The sequence below is a fragment of the Nicotiana tabacum genome, chromosome 9 (assembly GCF_000715075.1).
Source record: "Nicotiana tabacum cultivar K326 chromosome 9, ASM71507v2, whole genome shotgun sequence".
In the NCBI taxonomy this organism is placed as follows: domain Eukaryota; kingdom Viridiplantae; phylum Streptophyta; class Magnoliopsida; order Solanales; family Solanaceae; genus Nicotiana; species Nicotiana tabacum.
This window is the reverse complement of record NC_134088.1, coordinates 18,781,094-18,802,605: the sequence shown is the minus strand read 5'-3', so window position 1 is coordinate 18,802,605 and position 21,512 is coordinate 18,781,094. Positions and strand designations below refer to the sequence as shown.

Here is a 21,512-nt window from a genome sequence, read left to right as displayed (position 1 = left end):
TCATTTTGGTGGTAAGACAACTTCCTTTGATATATGTGCTGGTATATTCCATTCATTTCGGTCAGGCAGCGGATACACGGGCACCTCATATGTCATTACAACAGACTTTGGTTTGTAATAGTCAGAGAAATAATCTTCTGGCATTAGAAACTTGCTCTTCAAGACAGCCCAAGCATGTTGGCATGGTAATTCATCAACTTGGAACCGCCCACAACTGTATTTTCTCTCTAAGAGGCACACAGTGTAATGTCTTCCTTCATCGTTCACCGTATGCAAGTATTCGGTCGACGGTACCACCTACATTTAAACATAGACCAATTAGTTTGAAATATTTTAAAAAAAAATCATTTATATATCAAAGAATAGACATATTAATTACAATATAGATATATAATTAAAATATACATCATTAAACTTTTATTTAGCTTTCAGAATCATCATATATATTGAATTCAAACAAATTTGTATTGAATACAAACATATATGTATATATAAAATACAAAGAAATACATTGAATACATTATGTAGGATGACAGAATATTAAAGATGATTACATCTTGACTAGTGAATGCTGTAACTATCTGCGTGCATATGGTTAGAAACAAAATCATTAAATTTAACTAACGATACAATTAGCATAAGTTCTGTATTTTGAATAGTAGAAATTATATTAGAAATAAATACACCTTGTACCAGGGATAAATATAGGATACAGTGACTTATAAAAAAATTGCCTCATTCAAGGTAAGCATATCCTGGTATTTTTTTCCTAGCGTTGTGTATGTCTGTGAAGCTTCTTTCCGATTGCTGCAATTCCAACGTCCAAACATCTTCCTAACTTCTTCGAGGAAGTCGTATATTGGCAATTCCCTTGCTGACACAAGTGCGGCATTGATTGACTCAACAATATTTGACGTCATGGTCCATCCCCTGTTAACATGTGCATACAACCTAGCCCACTTTTCGTATCCAGTTAACTCCAAGTATTCTTTCACCCTAATATCTACCTTCTCCACCTTCTCCATTAGACTGTCAAATTCAGCTTGTGTGTATGCTTTTGCCATCGAGAAGTATATCTCGCTCAACTTTGAATGACTCTTTTTGAATTTTTTATATACGTTGTTCCATAAATGCCATATACAAGCAAAATGTGGTACCGCCGGATACACTCTTGATACAGATTTGATGATACTCTCATTCCTATCTGAAATGATGAACATGTTTTTCCTCTCACCATATGCTTCCTTGAATTGCTCAAAGAACCACGGCCAAGCAGCATCATTCTTTGAATTAATAACACCATATGCTAGTGGCAGTATATGACCTGTAAAGACAATTGCATACATATTATAAATATGTATTTCAATTTTTAATAGGCAGTAATATTATCAAATTTTATTATAATCCCCATACTCACCTGCACCATCCAATGTGCTGGCCGAGACGAATGTCCCGGTGTAATACGATTTTAAGTGGCTTCCATCCACAACCACAATGGGTCTATAATGATCGAACCCCTTTATAAAGGCATACAAAGATATATATACACATACATGAACTCATTTTTTGGCGATTTTACCATTCTAATGTGTGAACCAGGATATGTCATTCTAATGTGCGAACCAGGATATGTCATATCCATTGTATATAAGTATCCTGGTAATTTATTGTATGAATTAACCAGTTCACCTCTCAAAAAATTCATTGCCTTTTCTTTAGCCCGCCACGCCAACATGTAACTAACATCTACACCAAAATCTGATTTCACATCATCAATTATATCCTTTGGGGTGTATTTCCTCTTATGATTAGTAAGCTTCGACCTAATCATACCACCGATAAGACTGCTACTTGCTTGACGTTGCTCATACACCTTATCCTTCAACGGACATGTATGCTTATCATTGAACTCTCTCACTTTGAACATTTGTGATTTGTTAATGCTACATGCCTTAAACCTCCATTTACAATCCTCTGACATACATAATAATGTATAGCTGCAAATAATATTTTCGCAATATATACGATGAGTATAAATGATCAACAATTCACTAATATAATGTGAATACATTGTTACATATATATATACATTATTATAAAATACAAATATATACATGTGAATAAGACTGTAATTATATGTATACATTTAAATATCTATAAATACATCTAAAAACAAACAGCGAAAGCCACTGTAATATCTATTTTTACCAGTAAAATACAGATGAGTACATTTGTATGAAATACGTAGGAACTCTGGTGAAAGTCAAGAATATACATCCAAACACATCTGAATACATATAAATAAAAATTCTACCAAGAATACAATATATAAAATATCTCAAAATACAAATGTCTACATGTGATTATGGTTGTAGTTATATATATACAATCACATACATATAAATACATCTAAGAACATCCAGTAAAAGTCTGTGATGACCCAAAAGGTCATCTTATATTTTAGAATTCGAATCTGCATTCTTAAGCCTTAAAAATCTCATTTTTACCCTTCTCGATTTGCGTGCGCAATTCGGATAGGTTTTAGTTGACTTCGGTTAATATTTTTGGTAAACGGGCCTGAATCCATATTTTGACAGTCCCGGTAGGTCCGTATCGAATTATGGGACCTGTGCGTATGCCCGAAATCGAATTCGGAGTTCCCTAGCTCAAGTTATGAATTTTTGATGAAAATTAAAAGTCTGAAAATTAATTATTTTTAAGAATTGATTGATGTTTGACATTGTTAGTGCCTGGTCCGTATACTGGTTCTAGAGCCCCGTACAGGTTCATTATGATATTTAAGACTTGTCTGTGAAATTTGGTGAGAAACAGAATTGATTTGACGTGATTCGGACGTCTAGTTGAGAAGATATGAATTTTAAAGTGTTCTTGATAGTTTCATTTGATTTGGTGCTAAATTCATAGTTATAGGTGTTATTTTGGAGATTTGATCATGCAAGCAAGTCCATATAATATTTTTAGACTTGTGGGTATGTTCGGTTTGGAGCCCCGAGGGCTCGGGTGAGTTTTGGATAGGCCACGTGATGTTTTAAACTTAGAAAATTTTGCTGGTATAACTGCACCTGTTGCAGGCCTCTGATCTCGCAATTGTGAGATCAGGCCTCGCAAATGCGAAGTAAGCAGGCCTGGCAATTGCGAGGTATCTATAGCAATTCCAAAGAAGGCCTGGGCTAGCATGTTCTCGCAATTGCGAGATTTTCTTCGCAATTGCGATGAGGGTCTGGGGAAGGGTATGTTCGCAAATGCGAATTTCTGCCCGCAAATGCATTGGGCCAATTGTCGCAATTGCGATATATTCTTTGCAAATATGAAGGCAGCGGAAATGTGAAGGATCTCGCATTTGCGATGACCCCTTCGCATTTGCGAGCTTCGCAATTGCGAAGCTCAGGTCGCAAATGCAACGTCCGCAGCTGATAACTTTGGACTTAGACGGGAGTTTTCATTTCATTCTTCAATTTTTTGAACCCTAAACCTTAAGAGGCGATTTTCCAAAGACCAAATCTTCCTCAAATCATAGGTAAGTGATTCCTAACTCTTTTCTTTCAATCTTTTACATCTTATAACAAGATTTCAACCTAGAATCTAGAATTTTTATGGTGAAATTAGGATTTTTGGGTAGAACTTAGGAATTTCGGAAATTTGAGGATTTAGACCTCAATTTGAGGTCGGATTCCAAAACTAATTATATATTCGGGCTCGGGGGTGAATGGGTAAAAGGATTTTGGTCCGAACCTCGGGTTTTGACCAAGTGGTCCCAGGGTCGATTTTTCAACTTTTTGGAGGAAAATTTCGGGAATTTAAATTATGCAATATAATTGATTTCTTAAGCAATATTTGACATTATTGAGTCATTTTTTAAATAGATAAGAGTGGTTTGGAGGTGAATTCCAAAGGAAAAGCTGTGATTGAGAAATAAGTGGCCTTCAGAGCGAGGTAAGTATTGTGTCTAACCCTGACTTGAGGGAATTAGGAACCTTAGATTACTTGCTAAGTGAAATTCACGTGAGCGGTGTATATGTGAGGTGACGAGTATTAGGAACCTTATGCGCCGCCAATTTACCTGTTTTCCATGTTTCCCAGTTTTCTTATATTGTCTCATTCCTATGCCTAATTGCTATGTGTTATACTAGTGTTGTTCAATTTATCGTTCTTATCATGTTTACGGATTTTCTGGTGATAATTGAATTTTTATTTCAAAGTTAAGATTGATGTTATGGAACCAAATGTTGAAGTAAGGTTTGTACTTGTTATTCTATCTCCATGTTGATATTTATGCATTGCATTATGGTAAGGGAGAGTGTTAATGCACGAAGGGTGATGTCGTGCCATATTATGAGTGTTAATGTACGAAGGGTAATGCCGTTCCATATTGTGAGTGTTAATGCACGAAGGGTGATGCTGTGCCATATTGTGAGTGTTAATGCACGAAGGGTGATGTCGTTCCATATTGTGAGTGTTAATGCACGAAGGGTGATGCCGTGCCATATTGTGAGTGTTAATGCACGAAGGATGATGTCATTCCATATTGTGAGTGTTAATGCACGAAGGGTGATGCCGTGCCATATTGTGAGTGTTAATGCACGAAGCGTGATGCCGTTCTATATTGTGAGTGTTAATGAACGAAGGGTGATGCCGTGCCGTTTCTATTTATTTTATGGTGAGATTGAGAGTAAAAACACGAAGGGTGATGCCGTGCATTTTTCCTTACTGTATTCACTATTCCTGTTGATTCATGGTATATTGACTGCTCCAGTGATCATTCTGTTGTAGTTCTTTATCTTGTATTCCCCTCAATATATTCCTCTCCCAACATTTCCTGTTTAGTTCATTTCTGTTATTTGTATATACACTGTTAAATTGTATAGGTTGATTTGTAGGTACCTTGCCTTAGCCTCGTCACTACTTCGTCGAGGTTAGGCTCGACACTTACCAGTACATGGGGTCGGTCTTATTGATACTGCACTCTACACTTTCTGTGCAGATTTTGATACCGGCTCGGGTTGATTGAGATTTTGCTATTGGTCCGCTGTCCGGAGACTCACGGTAGATCTGTCGGCGTTCATAGACCTTGAGGTCCCCGTCTATCTTTTCTGTTCTACTGTTTCCTCATTCAGACAGTTGTATTTCTTTTTCAGACTATTACTTGTAGTAAATTCTAGAATGCTCGTGAATTATGACTCCAGATCCGGGTGGTAGTAATTAATATAGTTGTATGATATTCTGCACTTATTATATTTCATCTTAGTTAATTACTGAATGGAAATAAGGAATTGGTTTAATGATTCTCTAACGTTGGCTTGCCTAGCAAGTGAAATATTAGGCGCCATCACGGTCCAGTCGATGAGAAATTTTGGGTCGTGACAGTTGGTATCAGAGCTCTGGGTTACATAGGTCTCTCGAGTCACGAGCAAGCTTAGTAGAGTCAGAAGGATCGGTACAGAGACGTCTGTACTTATCTTTCAGAGGCTATGGAATTTAGGAACAATTTCAGTTCTATTCTACTCTGTCGTGCAATTTCATTCTATCATTGATGATTGAACTTTTCTATTCTTGTCCTCTCGCAAATGGCGAGAACACGCACTGCGTCTACAACCAGACATCAGCCAAAGCCCCCAGTGACAACTATGACTAGGGGCAAAGGCCGAGGTTGAAGTCGCGCTAGAGACCGAGGTAGAAGCAGAGGTAGAGCTCAGTCCAGAGCTCGAGAAGCCGCACCTATTGTAGAACCTTAGGTGGATCTTCAGGAGGAGGTTCCAGTTCAGAATGTACCAATTAGACCAGTTCAGGTCCCGGAAAGTTCATAGCCACTCCAGTGCTTCAGGACGCTCTAGTCTGTTTGGTGAGTCTTATGGAGGGCGTGGCCCATAATGGTACATTTCCAGTGGCGCCAGCCGTCTCACAGGCTGGGGGAGGAGCACAAACTCCCACTGCGGCCGCTGCGGAGCAGATAGCTCCCCAGAATCAGGCTCCAACAGCCCCGCCAGTTGGGGTAGTTCAGTCGGATGTTGCGGTACAGATCGGTGATAGGCCCGCCATGTCGTTTGAGGTCTTGTTGAGACTAGATAAGTTTACTAAGCTCTTTCCAGTTCACTTCAGTGGTACACCTTCTGAGGACCCACATGATTATCTTGAATGTTGCCATTAGGTACTGCGGAACATGGGTATAGTTGAGACCAATGGGGTTGAGTTTGCTGTATTCCAGATGACGAGTTCTGCCAAGAGGTGGTGGAGAGATTATACATTGACCCAACCAGTCGGATTGCCTGCACTTACATGGGAGCATTTCTCTCAGATATTTCTGGAAAAGTTCCTCCCTATCACACTGAGAGAGGAATTTCGCAAGCAATTTGAGCGTCTACAGCAGGGCAGTATGACTGTTACTCAATATGAGTCCCGTTTTGTGGATTTGGCCCTACATGCTCTACTTTTACTACCTACAGAGGGAGAGAGAGTGAGGAGGTTTATTGAGGGACTCACTCACCCTATCAGACTTCAGATGGCCAAGGAGACCGGAAGTGAGATTTCTTTTCAAGTGGTTGCTAATGTCGCAAGGAGGATCGAGATGGTTCTTGCACAGGAGAAAGGGCAAAGGTATGATATGAGGCCTCGTCAGTTCAGTGATTTCAGTGGTGCCTCGTCTGGAGACAGGGGTACTTATGGCAGGGGTCATGTACCTAGAGGTGGAGGTCAGACCGTTAGAGGTAGAGGATAATCAGGTAGAAGGCGTCCTAGAGGTGGAGACCCATTTGTTGTTATATTTGTTTTATGGTATGTCGGAGGTCGTTACATCATATGGTGCAGTTATGGGTACGACCTCGATTTAAAATAAAGGAATAATTTCCTTAACTTGATTCGGTTCTGAGTATCAAGACGAGTCCTCTTATTGTGCTCCACTTATGAGTGAGCTTCGTAATTCTATAATCTACTTATGTGTTTACTCCTATTGGGAGATTCTATGGAGATAACTACGCCTATTATTCCATGTTGGCCACTAATTTCGGTAAGTTTTGATGTAATTTACGGATAATTAATTACAAATTATGAATTATATGCCCTACCAGTGTGAGGTTCATTGCGTGTTGTGATTTTGTGTAACCGACATTATGTAAAAGGAGAAAATGGAAATTTTCTATTGGCACAATATGCATATTACTTGTGATCCAGAACTGAGAACGAGATCCTCGCATTTTTAATATAAATCGATATGTTTAAACCGGGCTACGAGCTGCGGTGAAAGTTATATAAGGATGAGATCCTTATGAGGAAAAATTCTTGTGTTTAAGTTCTACCTTGTGAAATTAAATTTGTACTATAGTACTAATAGGGAGTCATGCCTATTAGGCTTATTTGAGAATTCTTGTATGAAATCCTCTGTGCATATTTGCCAAAATATTGAATTTTGTAATTATTGAGTTTTAACCTACGAGGTAGGTGCTCGCCCAGGGGCGTTAAATGTTACTCGTTAATTCGGGTAAATAATTGTGAGGTCTTCATGCCTCGCATCTCGTTATCAGTATTGTGAAGGTTTGCAACGAGAGTTTTTATTAACATGAGGTTAATTGGCAATTCGGTAATTGATTATGAACAACTATTAAAAACAAATATCCGCTGCCAAGAATTGATGACTTATTTGATCAGCTTCAGGGTGCCAAGGTATTTTCGAGGATCGATTTGAGGTTTGGTTACCATCAGTTGAAGATTAGGGCATCTGATATCTCTAAGACAACTTTTCAGACTCGGTATGAGCATTATGAGTTTCTAGTGATGCCATTTGGGCTGACAAATTCCCCAGCAGCATTCATGGATTTGATGAACCGGGTGTCCAAACCCTACTTGGATTCCTTTGTGGCTGTGTTTATTGATGATATCTTGATCTACTCCCACAGTCGAGAGGAGCATGAGCAGCACCTTTGGATCATTCTTCAGACTCTGAAAGACAGCCAGTTATATGCTAAGTTCTCAAAATGTGAGTTTTGGTTGAGTTCAGTTGCTTTCTTGGATCACGTTGTATCAACATAGGGTATTTAGTTAGATCCTAAGAAGATTGAGGCAGTCCAGAACTGGCCTAGACCCACATTAGCTACAGGGATCTGTAGTTTCCTGGGTTTGGCGGGCTATTACCATCGATTCGTGGAGGGGTTTTCATCCATAGCATCCCCGTTGATCAGATTGACCCAGAAGGGTGCCCCGTTCAGGTGGTTAGACGAGTGTGAAGCGAACTTTCAGGAGCTTAAGACTGCTTTGATCACGGCACCGGTATTGGTGTTACCCACAGATTCAGGATCTTATACAGTATATTGTGACACGTCTCGTATTGGTCTGGGTGCGGTATTGATGCAGGGTGGCAAGGTTATTGCATATTTTTCACGGCAGCTAAAGGTTCACGAGAAGAATTATCATGTTCATGATCTAGAGCTGACAGCCATTGTTCACGCGCTGAAGATTTAGAGGCACTATCTTTACGGTGTGCCATGTGAGGTATTCACTGATCATCGGAGCTTGCAGTATTTGTTCAAGCAGAAGGAACTCAATTTGAGGCAGCAGAGGTGGCTAGAGCTATTGAAAGACTATGATATCACCATATTGTATCATCCCAGGAAGGCCAATATGGTGGCCGATGCATTGAGTAGAAAGTCAGTCAGTATAGGTAGCCTTGCATATATTCCAGTTGGTGACAGACTGCTTGCATAGGATGTTCAGGCCTTGACCAACCAGTTCGTGAGGTTAGATGTTTTTGAGACCAGCCGTGTTCTAGCTTTTACAGTTGCTCGGTCTTCTTTGTTTGAGCGCATCAGAGATCGGTAGGATGATGATCCTTATTTACTTGTCCTTAGAGACATAGTGCGGCACGGTAGTGCCAAGCAGGTTACTGTTGGAGATGACGGAGTTTTGAGGATGCAGGGTCGTATTTGTGTGCCTAATGTGGATGGACTTCATGAGTTGATCCTTGAGTAGTCCCACAGTTCCCGGTATTCTATTTATCCGGGCGTCACCAAGATATATCGGGACTTGAGGCAGCATTATTGGTGGAGGCGAATGGAGAAAGACATAGTTGCCTATGTAGCTCTGTGCCCAAATTGCCTGCAGGTAATGTGTGAGCATCAGAGACCTATTGGTTTACTTCAGAGGTTAGATATTCCTGAGTGGAAGTGGGAGCGTATCACTATGGATTTTGTTGTTGGACTCCCACGGACTCAGAGGAAGTTCGATGCAGTTTGGGTTATTGTGGACAGGCTGACTAAGTCAACGCATTCCATTCCTGTGTTAGTTACCTATTCCTCGGAGCGGTTGGCAGAGATTTACATTCGTGAGATCGTCCGTCCTCACGGTGTGCCTGTTTCTATCATTTTTGATTGAGGTACGCAGTTTACCTCGCACTTTTGGAGGGCAGTACAACATGAGTTAGGTACGCGGGTTGAGTTGTGCATAGCATTCCATCCTTAGACGGATGAAAAGTCCGAGCGTACTATTCATATCTTGGAGGATATGCTCTGTGCCTGTGTTATTGACTTTGGAGGTTATTGGGATCGGTTTCTACCGTTAGCGGAGTTTGCCTACAATTACAGCTACCAGTTGAGCATTTAGATGGCTCCCTATGAGGAATTATATGGTAGACAGTGTAGGTCGCCAGTTGGGTGGTTTGAGCCGAGGGAGGCTCAGTTATTGGGTACAGATTTAGTTCAAGAGGCCTTGGACAAGGTCAAGATTATACAAGATCGACTTAGTATAACTCAGTCCAGGCAAAAGAGTTATGCCGACCGTAGAGTTCGTGATGTGGCATTCATGGTCGGAGAGAGGATATTACTTCGGGTATCGCCCATGAAGGGTGTTATGAGATTTGGGAAGAAGGGCAAGTTGAGCCCTTGGTAATCGGGCCATTTGAGATCCTCGAGAGGGTGGGGGAGGTAGCTTACAGGCTTGCGTTACCACCTAGTTTAGCAACTGTTCATCCGGTATTCCATGTGTCTGTGCTTTGAAAGTATCACGGCGATCCGTCCCATGTGTTAGATTTCAGCTCTGTCCAGTTGGACAAGGAGTTGACTTACGAGGAGGAGCCAGTGGCAATTCTAGCCCGGCAAGTTCGCCAGTTGAGATCAAAGAGTTACCCTTCAGTTCGAGTGCAGTGGAGAGGTCAGCCTATTGAGGCAGCTACTTGGGAGTCCGAGTCCGATATGCGGAGTAGATATCCCCACCTTTTCACCAGCCCAGGTACTTTTCTATGTTCGTTCGAGGACGAACGTTTGTTTTAGAGGTGGAGAATATGATGACCCAAAAGGTCATCTTATGTTTAGAACTCGAATCTGCGCTATTAAGCCTTAAAAATCTCATTTTTACCCTCATCGATCTGCGTGCGCAGTCCGGGCAGGTTTCCGAAAAGCTTTTATGTTGAAAATTGATAAAAATAAGAATTTATGCCTTAAAAGTTGATTTTAGTTGACTTTGATCAATATTTTTGGTAAACGGGCCTGGATCCATGTTTTGACAGTCCCGGTAGGTCCGTATCGAATTATGGGACCTGGGCGTATGCCCGGAATCGAATTCGGAGGTCCCTAGCTCAAGTTATGAATTTTTGACGAAAATTAAAAGTCTAAAAATTAATTATTTTTAAGAATTGATTGATGTTTGACATTGTTAGTGCCTGGTCCGTATTTTTGTTCCGAAGCCCGGTACAGGTTCATTATGATATTTAAGACTTGTCTGTGAAATTTGGTGAGAAACGGAGTTGATTTGACGTGATTCGGACGTCCAGTTAAGAAGATTTGAATTTTAAAGTGTTCTTGAGAGTTTCATTTGATTTGGTGCTAAATTCATAGTTCTAGGTGTTATTTTGGCGATTTGATCGCGCAAGCAAGTCCGTATGATATTTTTAGACTTATGGGCATGTTCGGTTTGGAGACCCGAGGGCTCAGGTCAGTTTCGGATAGGCCATGGGATGTTTTGAACTTAAAAAATTTTGATGGTATAACTGAACCTGTTGCAAGCCTCTGGTCTCGCAATTGTGAGATCAGGCCTCGCAAATGCGAAATAAGCAGGCCTGGCAATTGCGAGGTATCTATCGCAATTACGAAGAAGACCTGGGCCAGCATGTTCTCGCAATTGCGAGATTTTCTTCGCAATTGCGATGGGGGTCTAGGGAAGGGTATGTTCGCAAATGCGAATTTCTGCCCGCAAATGCGATGGGCCAATTGTTGCAATTGCGATATATTCTTCGCAAATGCGAAGGCAGCGAAAATGTGAAGGATCTCGCATTTGTGATGACCCCTTCGCATTTGCGAGCTTTGTAATTGCGAAGCTCCGGTCGCAAATACGACGTCCGCAGCTGATAACTTTTGACTTAGACGGGATTTTTTATTTCATTCTTCAATTTTTCGAACCCTAAACCTTAAGAGGCGATTTTTCAAAGATCATATCTTCCCCAAATCATAGGTAAGTGATTCCTAATTCTTTTCTTTCAATCTTTTACATCTTATAAGAATCTTTCAACCTAGAATCTAGAATTTTTATGGTAAAATTAGGATTTTTGGGTAGAACTTAGGAATTTCGGAAATTTGAGGATTTAGACCTCAATTTGAGGTCAGATTCCAAAACTAATTACATATTCGGGCTCAGGGGTGAATGGGTAAAAGGGTTTTGGTCCGAACCTCGTGTTTTGACCAAGCGGGCCCGGGGTCAATTTTTCAACTTTTTGGAGAAAATTTTTGGGAATTTAATTTATGCAATATAATTGATTTCTTAAGAAATATTTGATATTATTGAGTCATTTTGGATTAGATAAGAGTGGTTTGGATGTGAATTCCAAAAGAAAAACTATGATTGAGAAATAAGTGGCTTTCGGAGTGAGGTAAGTATTGTGTCTAACCCTGACTTGAGGAAATTAGGAACCTTAGATTACTTGCTAAGTGAAATTCATGTGAGCGATGTATATGTGAGTCGACGAGTACTTATGCGCCGCCAATTTACCTGTTTTTCATGTTTTCCAGTTTTTCTTATATTGTCTCATTCCTATGCCTAATTGCTATGTGTTATACTAGTGTTGTTCAATTTATCGTTCTTATCATGTTTACGGATTTTCTGGTGATAATTGAATTTTTATTTCAAAGTTGAGATTGATGTTATGGAACCAAATGTTGAATTAAGGTTTGTACTTGTTATTATATCTCCCTGTTGATATTTATGCATTGCATTATGGTAAGGGAGAGTGTTAATGCACGAAGGGTGATGCCGTGCCATATTGTGAGTGTTAATGTACGAAGGGTGATGCCGTTCCATATTGTGAGTGTTAATGTACGAAGGGTGATGCCGTGCCATATTGTGAGTGTTAATGCACGAAAGATGATGCCGTTCCATATTGTGAGTGTTAATGCACGAAGGGTAATGCCGTGCCATATTGTGAGTGTTAATGCACGAAGGGTGATGCCGTTCCATATTGTGAGTGTTAATGCACGAAGGGTGATGCTGTGCCATTTCTATTTATTTTATGGTGAGATTGAGAGTAAAAGCACGAAGGGTGATACCGTGCATTTTTCCTTACTGTATTCACTATTCATGTTGATTCATGGTATATTGACTGCTCTGGTGATCATTCTTTTGTAGTTCTTTATCTTGTATTCCCCTCAGTATATTCCCCTCCCGATATTTTCTGTTTAGTTCTTCATTTCTGTTATTTGTATATACACTGTTAAATTGTATAGGTTGATTTGTAGGTGCCTTGCCTTAGCCTCGTCACTACTTCATCGAGGTTAGGCTCGACACTTACCAGTACATGGGGTCGGTCTTGTTGATACTGCACTCTGCACTTTCTGTGCAGATTTTGATACTGGCTCGGAGATTTTGCTATTGGTCCACTGTCCGGAGACTCAAGGTAGATCTGTAGGCGTTCATAGACCTTGAAGTCCCCGTCTATCTTTTCTGTTCTACTATTTCCTCATTCAGACAGTTGTATTTCTTTCAGGCTATTACTTTTAGTAAATTCTAGAATGCTCATGAATTGTGACTCCAGATCCGGGTGGTAGTAATTAATACAGTTTTATGATATTCTGCACTTATTATATTTTATCTTAGTTAATTATTGTTAATTACTGAATGGAAATAAGGAATTGGTTTAATGATTCTCTAACATTGGCTTGCCTAACAAGTGAAATGTTAGGCGCCATCACGGTCCCGTCGGTGAGAAATTTTGGGTCGTGACAAAGTCACTGTAATAAATATTCATCATTAAAATACAGATGAATACATGTATTTGAAAGTCACATTAATAATTATTATATGTTTAATATTTGAAAGTTATGTAAATACACCCAAACAAATCTAAATACAATTTAAATATTCTGCCATGGAAACAATATACAATTTCACACTCACTTTACACAATAATACATTTGAATATAACTTGATGTTTAACAAGTTGTAGTTAAAAACGCTCATACCTGATAGCATTATACCTATCAACTCGGAATTGAAATCTTTCAGATATTACATAATGCTCCATCACCTGTTTCAATGTAGCCTTATCCTTATATACTTGTCCAGCCATAACCTCACTTTGATTAGTTTTTGAAATAATCAAATCCGTGTCCAATTCGAATACCTCAATTGGTTCTCCTGAGTTGAAAGACTGTATAGCAAGTGTATAATTTGTATCAAAATTACACCTTTGATTTGCTTCGTCAAGTTGCACAATGTTTCCTTCAATTAAACTACCTCCAGCTACAATTTCTTTGTCAATTGTAGTTATGCACAAAGGATACATCCCGAATTCTCTGTTCACCTTTTTCAACTCTACATACACCCTGTAACCCATGTCGTTATGTATTTCCATTAGCGTATAATTTCCATCTACTTTATATTCAATGTTGATTGACTTTGAGCGCAAATCTACGTCGAGTTGTTTAGAAATCGAAGCAACCAAATCATTGTACGACGCATACTCCTTTATTAGTATCCCCTTAATCGAATAATCGACATAGTTCCTCTCACTGTCCCACTTGCCAGAATGATGCAGCAGAACGGTTAAACTTGCCATATATAAAATTGAATTATACCGATTTATGTATATAATTGTATGAATTTTCTGTTTTATTGCTTGAAAACAGAAACACCTACGAAACAAAATCAACAAAAAATGGAAGAAACAGACGATCGGCCACTGCTTTATTTTGATGAATCTATCGTTTTAGAAAAATATTCAGATTATTGGCGTCAAAAATAGATTATGGGTGATGTAATTGAGTTAGTTGAGTTATATTAGGAGTTTATAATGTTAATTAATTCACTTTCCGTTTAAAAAACGTTGAATAGACCATGAATTGCGCTATTTACGTTATTGTATTCAGTCAAATATAGTCGAATACAATAATCTGTATAGCTGTAGTCCCATGTTTCACGCCGATATTTGCTACTGTATTCATAAATACAGTAGCTTGAATACATTGAATACACTCTTAAAAAACTGAAAACATAGCTATAGAAAGTAATATAGTAAATGGTAGCTACAACTAGCTAATAACTACTAAACAATAGTGGTTTGTAAAAATTTCTCAATAATTTATTACCTTATATGTGGGCCACATTAGAAGACTCTAGAAGAGAAAGTAAATTTCTGACATTCTCCCACTTGGCCCATATATTAAAATCAGATAATCCTTTATGAGAGATAAACATATAATATGGCCATAGACTTCATCACTCAACTAAAAGTTATGCAACAATCACTTTAGCTAGAACATATCATTACCTGAATCATGGCGGTCATGCTCTTAAACAAACAATTCCTTCCATGTATTACAATGTACAATATGTTCTAACAAAGTGTCAACAACTTTATGAATGAACTTAATATAAGTCATTCAGAGTGTAACTTTATTGATCCAATGATCGCAAAATAATACATGAAAAAACAGAGTGTGCACTGTCATGTATATCAAATAAACATAATGCCTAGACAAACTGTTAGAGAATAAAGCAAGGATAAATTGAGCTACTAAGACCCATATGGGTTACATGATCCTTGAAAATATTAGCCGACAAACCTTTAGTCAAAGGATCGACAATCATCAAAGTAGTACTAACATGCTCAAAACTCACGTCTTGCTTCTTCACATAGTCTCTAACCATCAAGTACTTTATGTCGATGTGCGTGCTTCAGCTGCCACTTTTATTATTCTTAGAAAAGAACGCTGCAACTGAATTATCACATAAGATTCTCAATGGCCTTGAAATGGAATCAACAATCCTAAGGCCGGAAATAAAGTTTTTCAACTATAACGCCTGTGATGTAGCTTCATAGCATGCTATAAATTCAGCTTCCATTGTGGATGTTGCAATAATGGTCTGCTTGACACTTCTCCAAGACACAACACCTCCAACAAGAAGGAAAATATATCCTGAAGTAGATTTACCAGTGTCTTTGCATCCACCCAAATCAGAGTCTGAATATCCAATCACCTCCAATGAGTCAGAGTATTTGTATGTGAGCTTATAATCCTTGGTTCCTTGAAAATATCTCAAAACCCTTTTACCAGCTTTCCAATGGTCAAGACCGGGGTTACTTTGATATCTGCCAAGCAATCCTACAGCGAAAGCAATATAAGTTCTAGTACAGACCTGTGCATACATAAGGCTCCCAACAAGCGAAGCATAGGGAATGTCTTTCATTTGCTCCTTTTCCAACGCATTTTGTGGACATTGATTCAAAGAGAATTTGTCACCTTTAATTATGGGTGCTACTATAGGCTAAAAATTTTTCCTCCCGAATCTTTCTAGAATTCTTTCAATGTAAGCCTTTTGAGACAGTCCAAGTAATCTTTGGGATCTGTCTCTGTGAATCTCTGTGCCAATGACATAAGAGGCTTCACCCATATCCTTCATCTCAAAATTCTGGATAAGGAACTGTTTAGTCTCGTGCAACAATCTCAAATCACTACTTGCAAGCAAAATGTCATCCACATATAAGACTAGAAAAATATATTTTCTCCCACTTATCTTAAGGTATATACACTGATCAATAATGTTCTCCGTAAATCCATATGAAGAAACAACATTATGAAATTTAATATACCATTGGCGGGAAGCATGCTTTAGCCCATAAATGGATTTATTCAACTTGCAAACAAGGTGACTTTTGTCCTTATCACAAAATCCTTCAGGCTGACGCATGTATACCTCCTCTTCAAGATCTCCATTCAGGAAAGTTGATTTCACATCCATTTGATATAACTCTATATCAAAATGAGCTACTAATGCCATGATTATTCTCAATGAATCCTTCTTTGATACCGGAGAGATGGTTTCATGGTAATCAATGCCTTCCCTTTGAGTAAAACCCTTGGCTACAAGTCTGGCTTTATATTGTTCGATGTTATCATATGAGTCTCTTTTAGTTTTAAAGACACACTTAGAACCTATGGTAGAGGATCCATTTGGTAATTCGACGAGATCCCGGACTTTATTTTTAGCCATAGATTCTAACTCTTCTTTCATGGCATCATGCCAAAGTATGGAGTTTTATCCACTCATGTCTTGTGAAAACGAGCATGGATCATCTTTTAGTCCAATATCATAATCAGACTCTTAGAGATATACAACATAGTCACTAGAAATTGCTAGTTTTCGAACTCTTGAGGATTTTCTCACTCCCACTGGTTCAGACACTTCTTCAGTGGGTTCAGGTAAAGCGGGTTGATCTTCATGTGGCTCCTCAAGTGATGGTGGCTCTTGAACTTGTTGTTGTTCAAATAATTCATGAGAATTTTTTTGAGCAACATTCAAGTTCCCAATAAATAAAGGTACCACAGGTGGTTCCCTTATTTCTTCCAATTCCACCCTTTGAGTCAAACCACTCCCACTTTCTTTATGTTCCTCAAAAAATTTAGCATTTCTAGCCTCAACAATTTTAGGATAATGAGAAGGACAATAAAATCTAAATCCCTTAGAGATAACCGCATAGCCTATAAAATAACTGCTTATTGTTCTTTCATTCAACTTCTTAAGTTGTGGGTTATAAACTCTCACTTCAGTTGGACATCTCCAAACGTGTAAAAGGTTTAAACTAGGTTTCTACTCTTTCCATAACTCAAAAGGTATCTTGGAGACAACCTTGGATGAAACCCTATTTAAAATATACACAGCAGTTTTTAAGGCTTCACTCCATAAGGATAAAGGTAAACTTGATCTGCTAATCATGCTTCTTACCATGTCTATTAATGTCTGATTCCTTCTTTCTGCCACACCATTTTGTTGTGATGTTCCTGGCATGGTATATTGGGCAATTATACCTTCACTTTCAAGGAACTTAGCAAATTGACCCTTAACTTGTCCCTTATCTGTGTACCTACCATAATATTCTCCACCCCTATCAGATCTTACAATTTTGATCTGAGCACTAGTTTGTTTCTCTACTTCTATTTTGTAAACTTTAAAAGCATCAAGGGCTTCTGATTTGTTAAACAGAAAATAGAGAGACATATATCTTGAATATTCATCAATAAATGCGATAAAATATCTCTCACCATTCAAGCAAGGGGTAGGAAAAGTTACACAGATGTTTGTATGTATGATCTCAAGCAATTGAGAACTCCTTTTGGCATATTTAGTTGATTTATTGGTCTGCTTACCCTTTATGCAGTCCATACAAGTCCCAAAGTCAGAAAAATTAAGAGCTTTTAGAATTCCATCATTAACCAACCTTTTGACTCTATCAATAGAGATGTGTCCCAATCTCTTGTGCCAAAGACTTGATGAGTTCTCATTGATAATACATCGCTTAGTGCCAATTTCTTTGTCATGCAAAGTTAAAATATTGCATTCAAATGTGGGGGTCTAGCTCAAGTTTATATAAATTTTTAATCAAATTTTCAAAATCAATAACTTTATTATCTTTTAAAAATTTCACAGAAGGATAATAAAAATTCAAATCATATCCACTAATCGATAGTCTTGAAAGAGAAATTAAATTTCTAAAATATTCTGGAACATAAAAAGTGTTTTCTAAATCTAAGTGAAAACTATCCTTCAAAATGAGCTTATAAGTCCCCACGCCTTCCATATGTGAACGTGTCCTATTGCCAGAATAGACGTATTGTTCACTTCCTATCAACTTCCTCTGAGTTAGAAAGCCCTACATGATTTTGGCAATGTGAATTGTAGCACCAGAATCAATCCACCATGTATTATCAGAAACTTCAGTAAAATTAGATTCATAACATACAAAGGTAAAATTACCTTTCTTCTCAAGTCATTTCTTGTATTTCAGGCAATCCTTCTTCTAGTGTCCCTTCTTCTTACAAAAACGGCAAGCATCTTTGTCAAAGGTGCTTTTCTTCTTCTTCATGGGAACACTTTTTCCCTTCTTTGCATTTCTCTTACCATGAGTCACCATATTAACACTTTTAGGTGTTTCATGCTTCAACCTCTCTTCTTCTTGAACACACATGGTCAAAAGTTCATTGATTGACCATTTATCCTTATGTGTGTTGTAAGAAATCTTAAACGGATCATATTCTGTATGAAGAGAGTTGAGAATGAAATGCACAAGAAATGGTTCAGACATATCAACCTCAAGGGACTTGAGTTTAGCAGCAATGTCTCTCATCTCCATATTGTGCTCACGCACTGTACGACTTCTCTCAAAAGTCATACTTGAGAGCCTCTTCATAAGAGTGCTGGCCAATGCGTTGCCAGAGCTTACGAATTGTTCATCAATTGCCTTCATGTAATATTTGACCTTATCGCTATTAGGTATAGAACCCCTAATGCTTTGGCTTATGTGGGCTTTTATGAGCATTAAACTTAGGCGGTTAGATCGCTCCCACCGCTCATAATTAGCTTTAGCCTCTGGCATACTTGATTCCGTGGGAATAGGTGGTTCTTCCACATGGAGTGCCAGATCCAAATTCGAGCACCCTAAAGTGAGAAGGACTTTCTCCTTCCATTCAGCATAATTGTCACCAGAAAGTATTGGAATTCGAGCATTCTCATTAAAAATAGCGGTAGGAAAAGTTGTAAAGACTACAAAATAAGGATAAGCACGCATAAGCTATGAAGTACAATCCATCAAAGGTGAATCGCGTAAAATACTGATTCTAAGTAAATTCTGGACCCTCCTATGGGCAGAGGTTGCAACCTATGCAGAGAATTTACTTTACTTTATTAGACTAGTAAACCAAAATACGCAAAAATTAATACGTACATGTAGGCATAAGATAATTTTCAACTTAAAGATTTACTATCTCATTCCAATTAATCTCACCAAAATAATTACCTCCCTGTAGGGCCGGGTTACCACTTTAATAAGATAACCGGACTAAATAGATGTCATTATAATTTTTAATCACTAAATTTTATGTGATTAAATAACTCAATTTCTTTTATATTAAGTACTCAAGATGCTGTGGCCACTCCTAAATACCTTATATAAAAGAAAACTAAAGAATGACATTTAAAGTAATTAACCTTTACAATAACTTAAATAGAATGTTGATTATTCTCAAAATGGGTACACGGGATATAAGCACAAGGCTATATTACCCAAAGGTTAATTCTTATAACTAAAATATTATAAGAACTTAAAACAGCAGTAATGCTATTAAACATATTTCTGTTTAAAACATTTAACTATCCCCTTTCTTATAACTTAAAGACAGAAGCCAAACAAATTTGGCAAAAAGAAGACACATTTTCACAAACCACTATTGTTTAGTGGTTATGTCACGACCCAAACTAATTCCTGTCGTGATGGCGCCAATCGTGGAACTAGGTAAACCGACTCGTTTCCAAAATAAACCGATATTTTTATTTCAAAGATAATTTCAATGTTATTTAACATAAAAACCTTCGTAAAGGAGTTCCAATCAAAATAAAAGTGCAGAAGAAAAAGCTCGACATCGGGGTGTCACTAGTCATGAGCATCTACTATAATCTATCTAACAATATCAAGGCTAACTCAGCCTGAAAAATAGCTAAATACAACTAGAGGAAGATAAGAGGGAGAAGAGCAGGGGCTGCGATCGCCAAACAACTACCTTGCTATCTCCAAAAAAATCTGCAACCAGAACAATCAATAACCGCTACCGTGTCCAGCTACACCTGAATCTGCACACAAGGTGCAGGGAGTAACGTGAGTACGCCAACTCAGTAAGTAACAACAATAAATAAAGACTGAGCAGTAGTGACGAGCAATAAAGCATATAACATTCATATCGGGAAATCTAAGTAAAATACCACATGCTTTTAAAATCAGGGTTTGAATCAAAACATCTCGTTTAAACCCAGTTCCAGTAAAAATCATTTCAACAGTTTTCAAACAGAGAGAAATGCAAAGGTGAGCAAAAATGATGAAATCATAAACAGCCCCTCGGGCAAACCTCACAATCACTCTTGCCACTCGGGCATACCTCACAATCACTCATGTCTCCCAGTCACTCAGCACTCGGCACTCGGCACTCGAACTCAGTAGGTACCTGCGCTCACTGGGGGTGTGTACAGACTCCGTAGGGGCTCCTTCAGCCCAAGCGCTATAATCTGCACGGACAACTCACGTGCTGCACGGACAACTCACGTGCTATAATAATAAAGTATGTTGCATGCGGACAGCCCCGATCCACACTTATCCTCACAAATCAGGCCATCAAACTCACTCAGTCATAAACCTCTCAAGCCCCTCGGGCATTTCAGTAAAACAGGGCATTCGGTCCAAAATATTTATATGCATCAAAATAGAGTCATAAAACTGAGTTATGCGGTAAACAAGTATAAACATGACTGAGTATAGATTTTTCAATCAAAGATAATGAGAGGATAGTAAGAAAATCCTCTAAGGGTCCAAACAGCACTGGCGCAAGGCCCAAACATGGCATTCAGCCCAATTTACAGAAACTCTTTCTAAAACATATAAGTGGCATATAGTTTCAACAAAGTACGCAACTTTACAGTTGATACGGGACGCATCAAGTCACAATCCCCAACAGTGCACGCCCACACGCCCGTCACCTAGCATGTGCGTCACTAAAAATAGTAGAATGATACAAAATCCGGGATTTCGTACCCTCAGGACTAGATTTACAATCGTTACTTACCTCAAACCGGTCAAATCTCTACCCCGCAATGCTCTTGCCTCTGGACTCGGCCTCCAAATGCTCCAAATCTATCCACAATCAGTACAATTCCATCAATATACGCTAATGGAATGAATTCCAAAAGAAAAGCTACAAAATTAGACCAAAATCCGAAATTTGCTCAAACCCGGCCCCCGGACCCACGTCTCAAAATCCGATAAAATTTACAAAACTAGAAATCTCATTAACTCACGAGTCTAACCATACCAAATTCATCAAAATCCGACATCGTTTGGTTCTTCAAATCCTTACATTACTCTCCAAAAATTCCAAGCCCTAATCCCTCATTTTCACTAATTACAATGATTAAACAACGGAAAATCACCATATATATAAGTATTAGGGCTCAAGTAACTTACCTCAACGAAACCCCCTTGATTC

General features: G+C 38.5%; 3 protein-coding genes across 3 annotated transcripts; all 3 read right to left on the bottom strand.

Annotated features, from left to right (window-relative positions):
* Nucleotides 1-14,044, bottom strand: LOC107827360 (uncharacterized). The gene is made up of 5 exons (XM_075220948.1): nucleotides 13,449-14,044; nucleotides 1,580-1,997; nucleotides 1,418-1,517; nucleotides 735-1,324; nucleotides 1-297 (listed from the first exon to the last, which is right to left on the bottom strand). Exons 1-5 carry the CDS (start codon nucleotides 14,042-14,044, stop codon nucleotides 1-3), a joined length of 2,001 nt encoding a protein of 666 aa, XP_075077049.1.
* Nucleotides 14,045-15,279: 1,235 nt separating this feature from the next.
* On the bottom strand, nucleotides 15,280-15,675 carry LOC142163803 (secreted RxLR effector protein 161-like). The gene has a single exon (XM_075220947.1). The coding sequence runs from the start codon at nucleotides 15,673-15,675 to the stop codon at nucleotides 15,280-15,282; it is 396 nt and encodes a 131-aa protein (XP_075077048.1).
* A 2,608-nt stretch (nucleotides 15,676-18,283) lies between these two features.
* On the bottom strand, nucleotides 18,284-19,051 carry LOC142163802 (uncharacterized). The gene has a single exon (XM_075220945.1). It carries the CDS (start codon nucleotides 19,049-19,051, stop codon nucleotides 18,284-18,286), a length of 768 nt encoding a protein of 255 aa, XP_075077046.1.
* Nucleotides 19,052-21,512: the final 2,461 nt, after the last annotated feature.

Bases quoted from the DNA above. Each gene is read 5' to 3' on its own strand.
- LOC107827360 (XM_075220948.1), bottom strand. From the start codon at position 14,044: ATGGCAAGTTTAACCGTTCTGCTGCATCATTCTGGCAAGTGGGACAGT. The intron at 1,518-1,579 runs GTAAAATCGCCA...GCCTTTATAAAG, and splicing joins CTGGTTCACACATTAGAATG to GGGTTCGATCATTATAGACC. The intron at 298-734 runs GCAATTTTTTTA...GTTTAAATGTAG, and splicing joins ATATGCTTACCTTGAATGAG to GTGGTACCGTCGACCGAATA.
- LOC142163803 (XM_075220947.1), bottom strand. From the start codon at position 15,675: ATGAAAGACATTCCCTATGCTTCGCTTGTTGGGAGCCTTATGTATGCA.
- LOC142163802 (XM_075220945.1), bottom strand. From the start codon at position 19,051: ATGCGTGCTTATCCTTATTTTGTAGTCTTTACAACTTTTCCTACCGCT.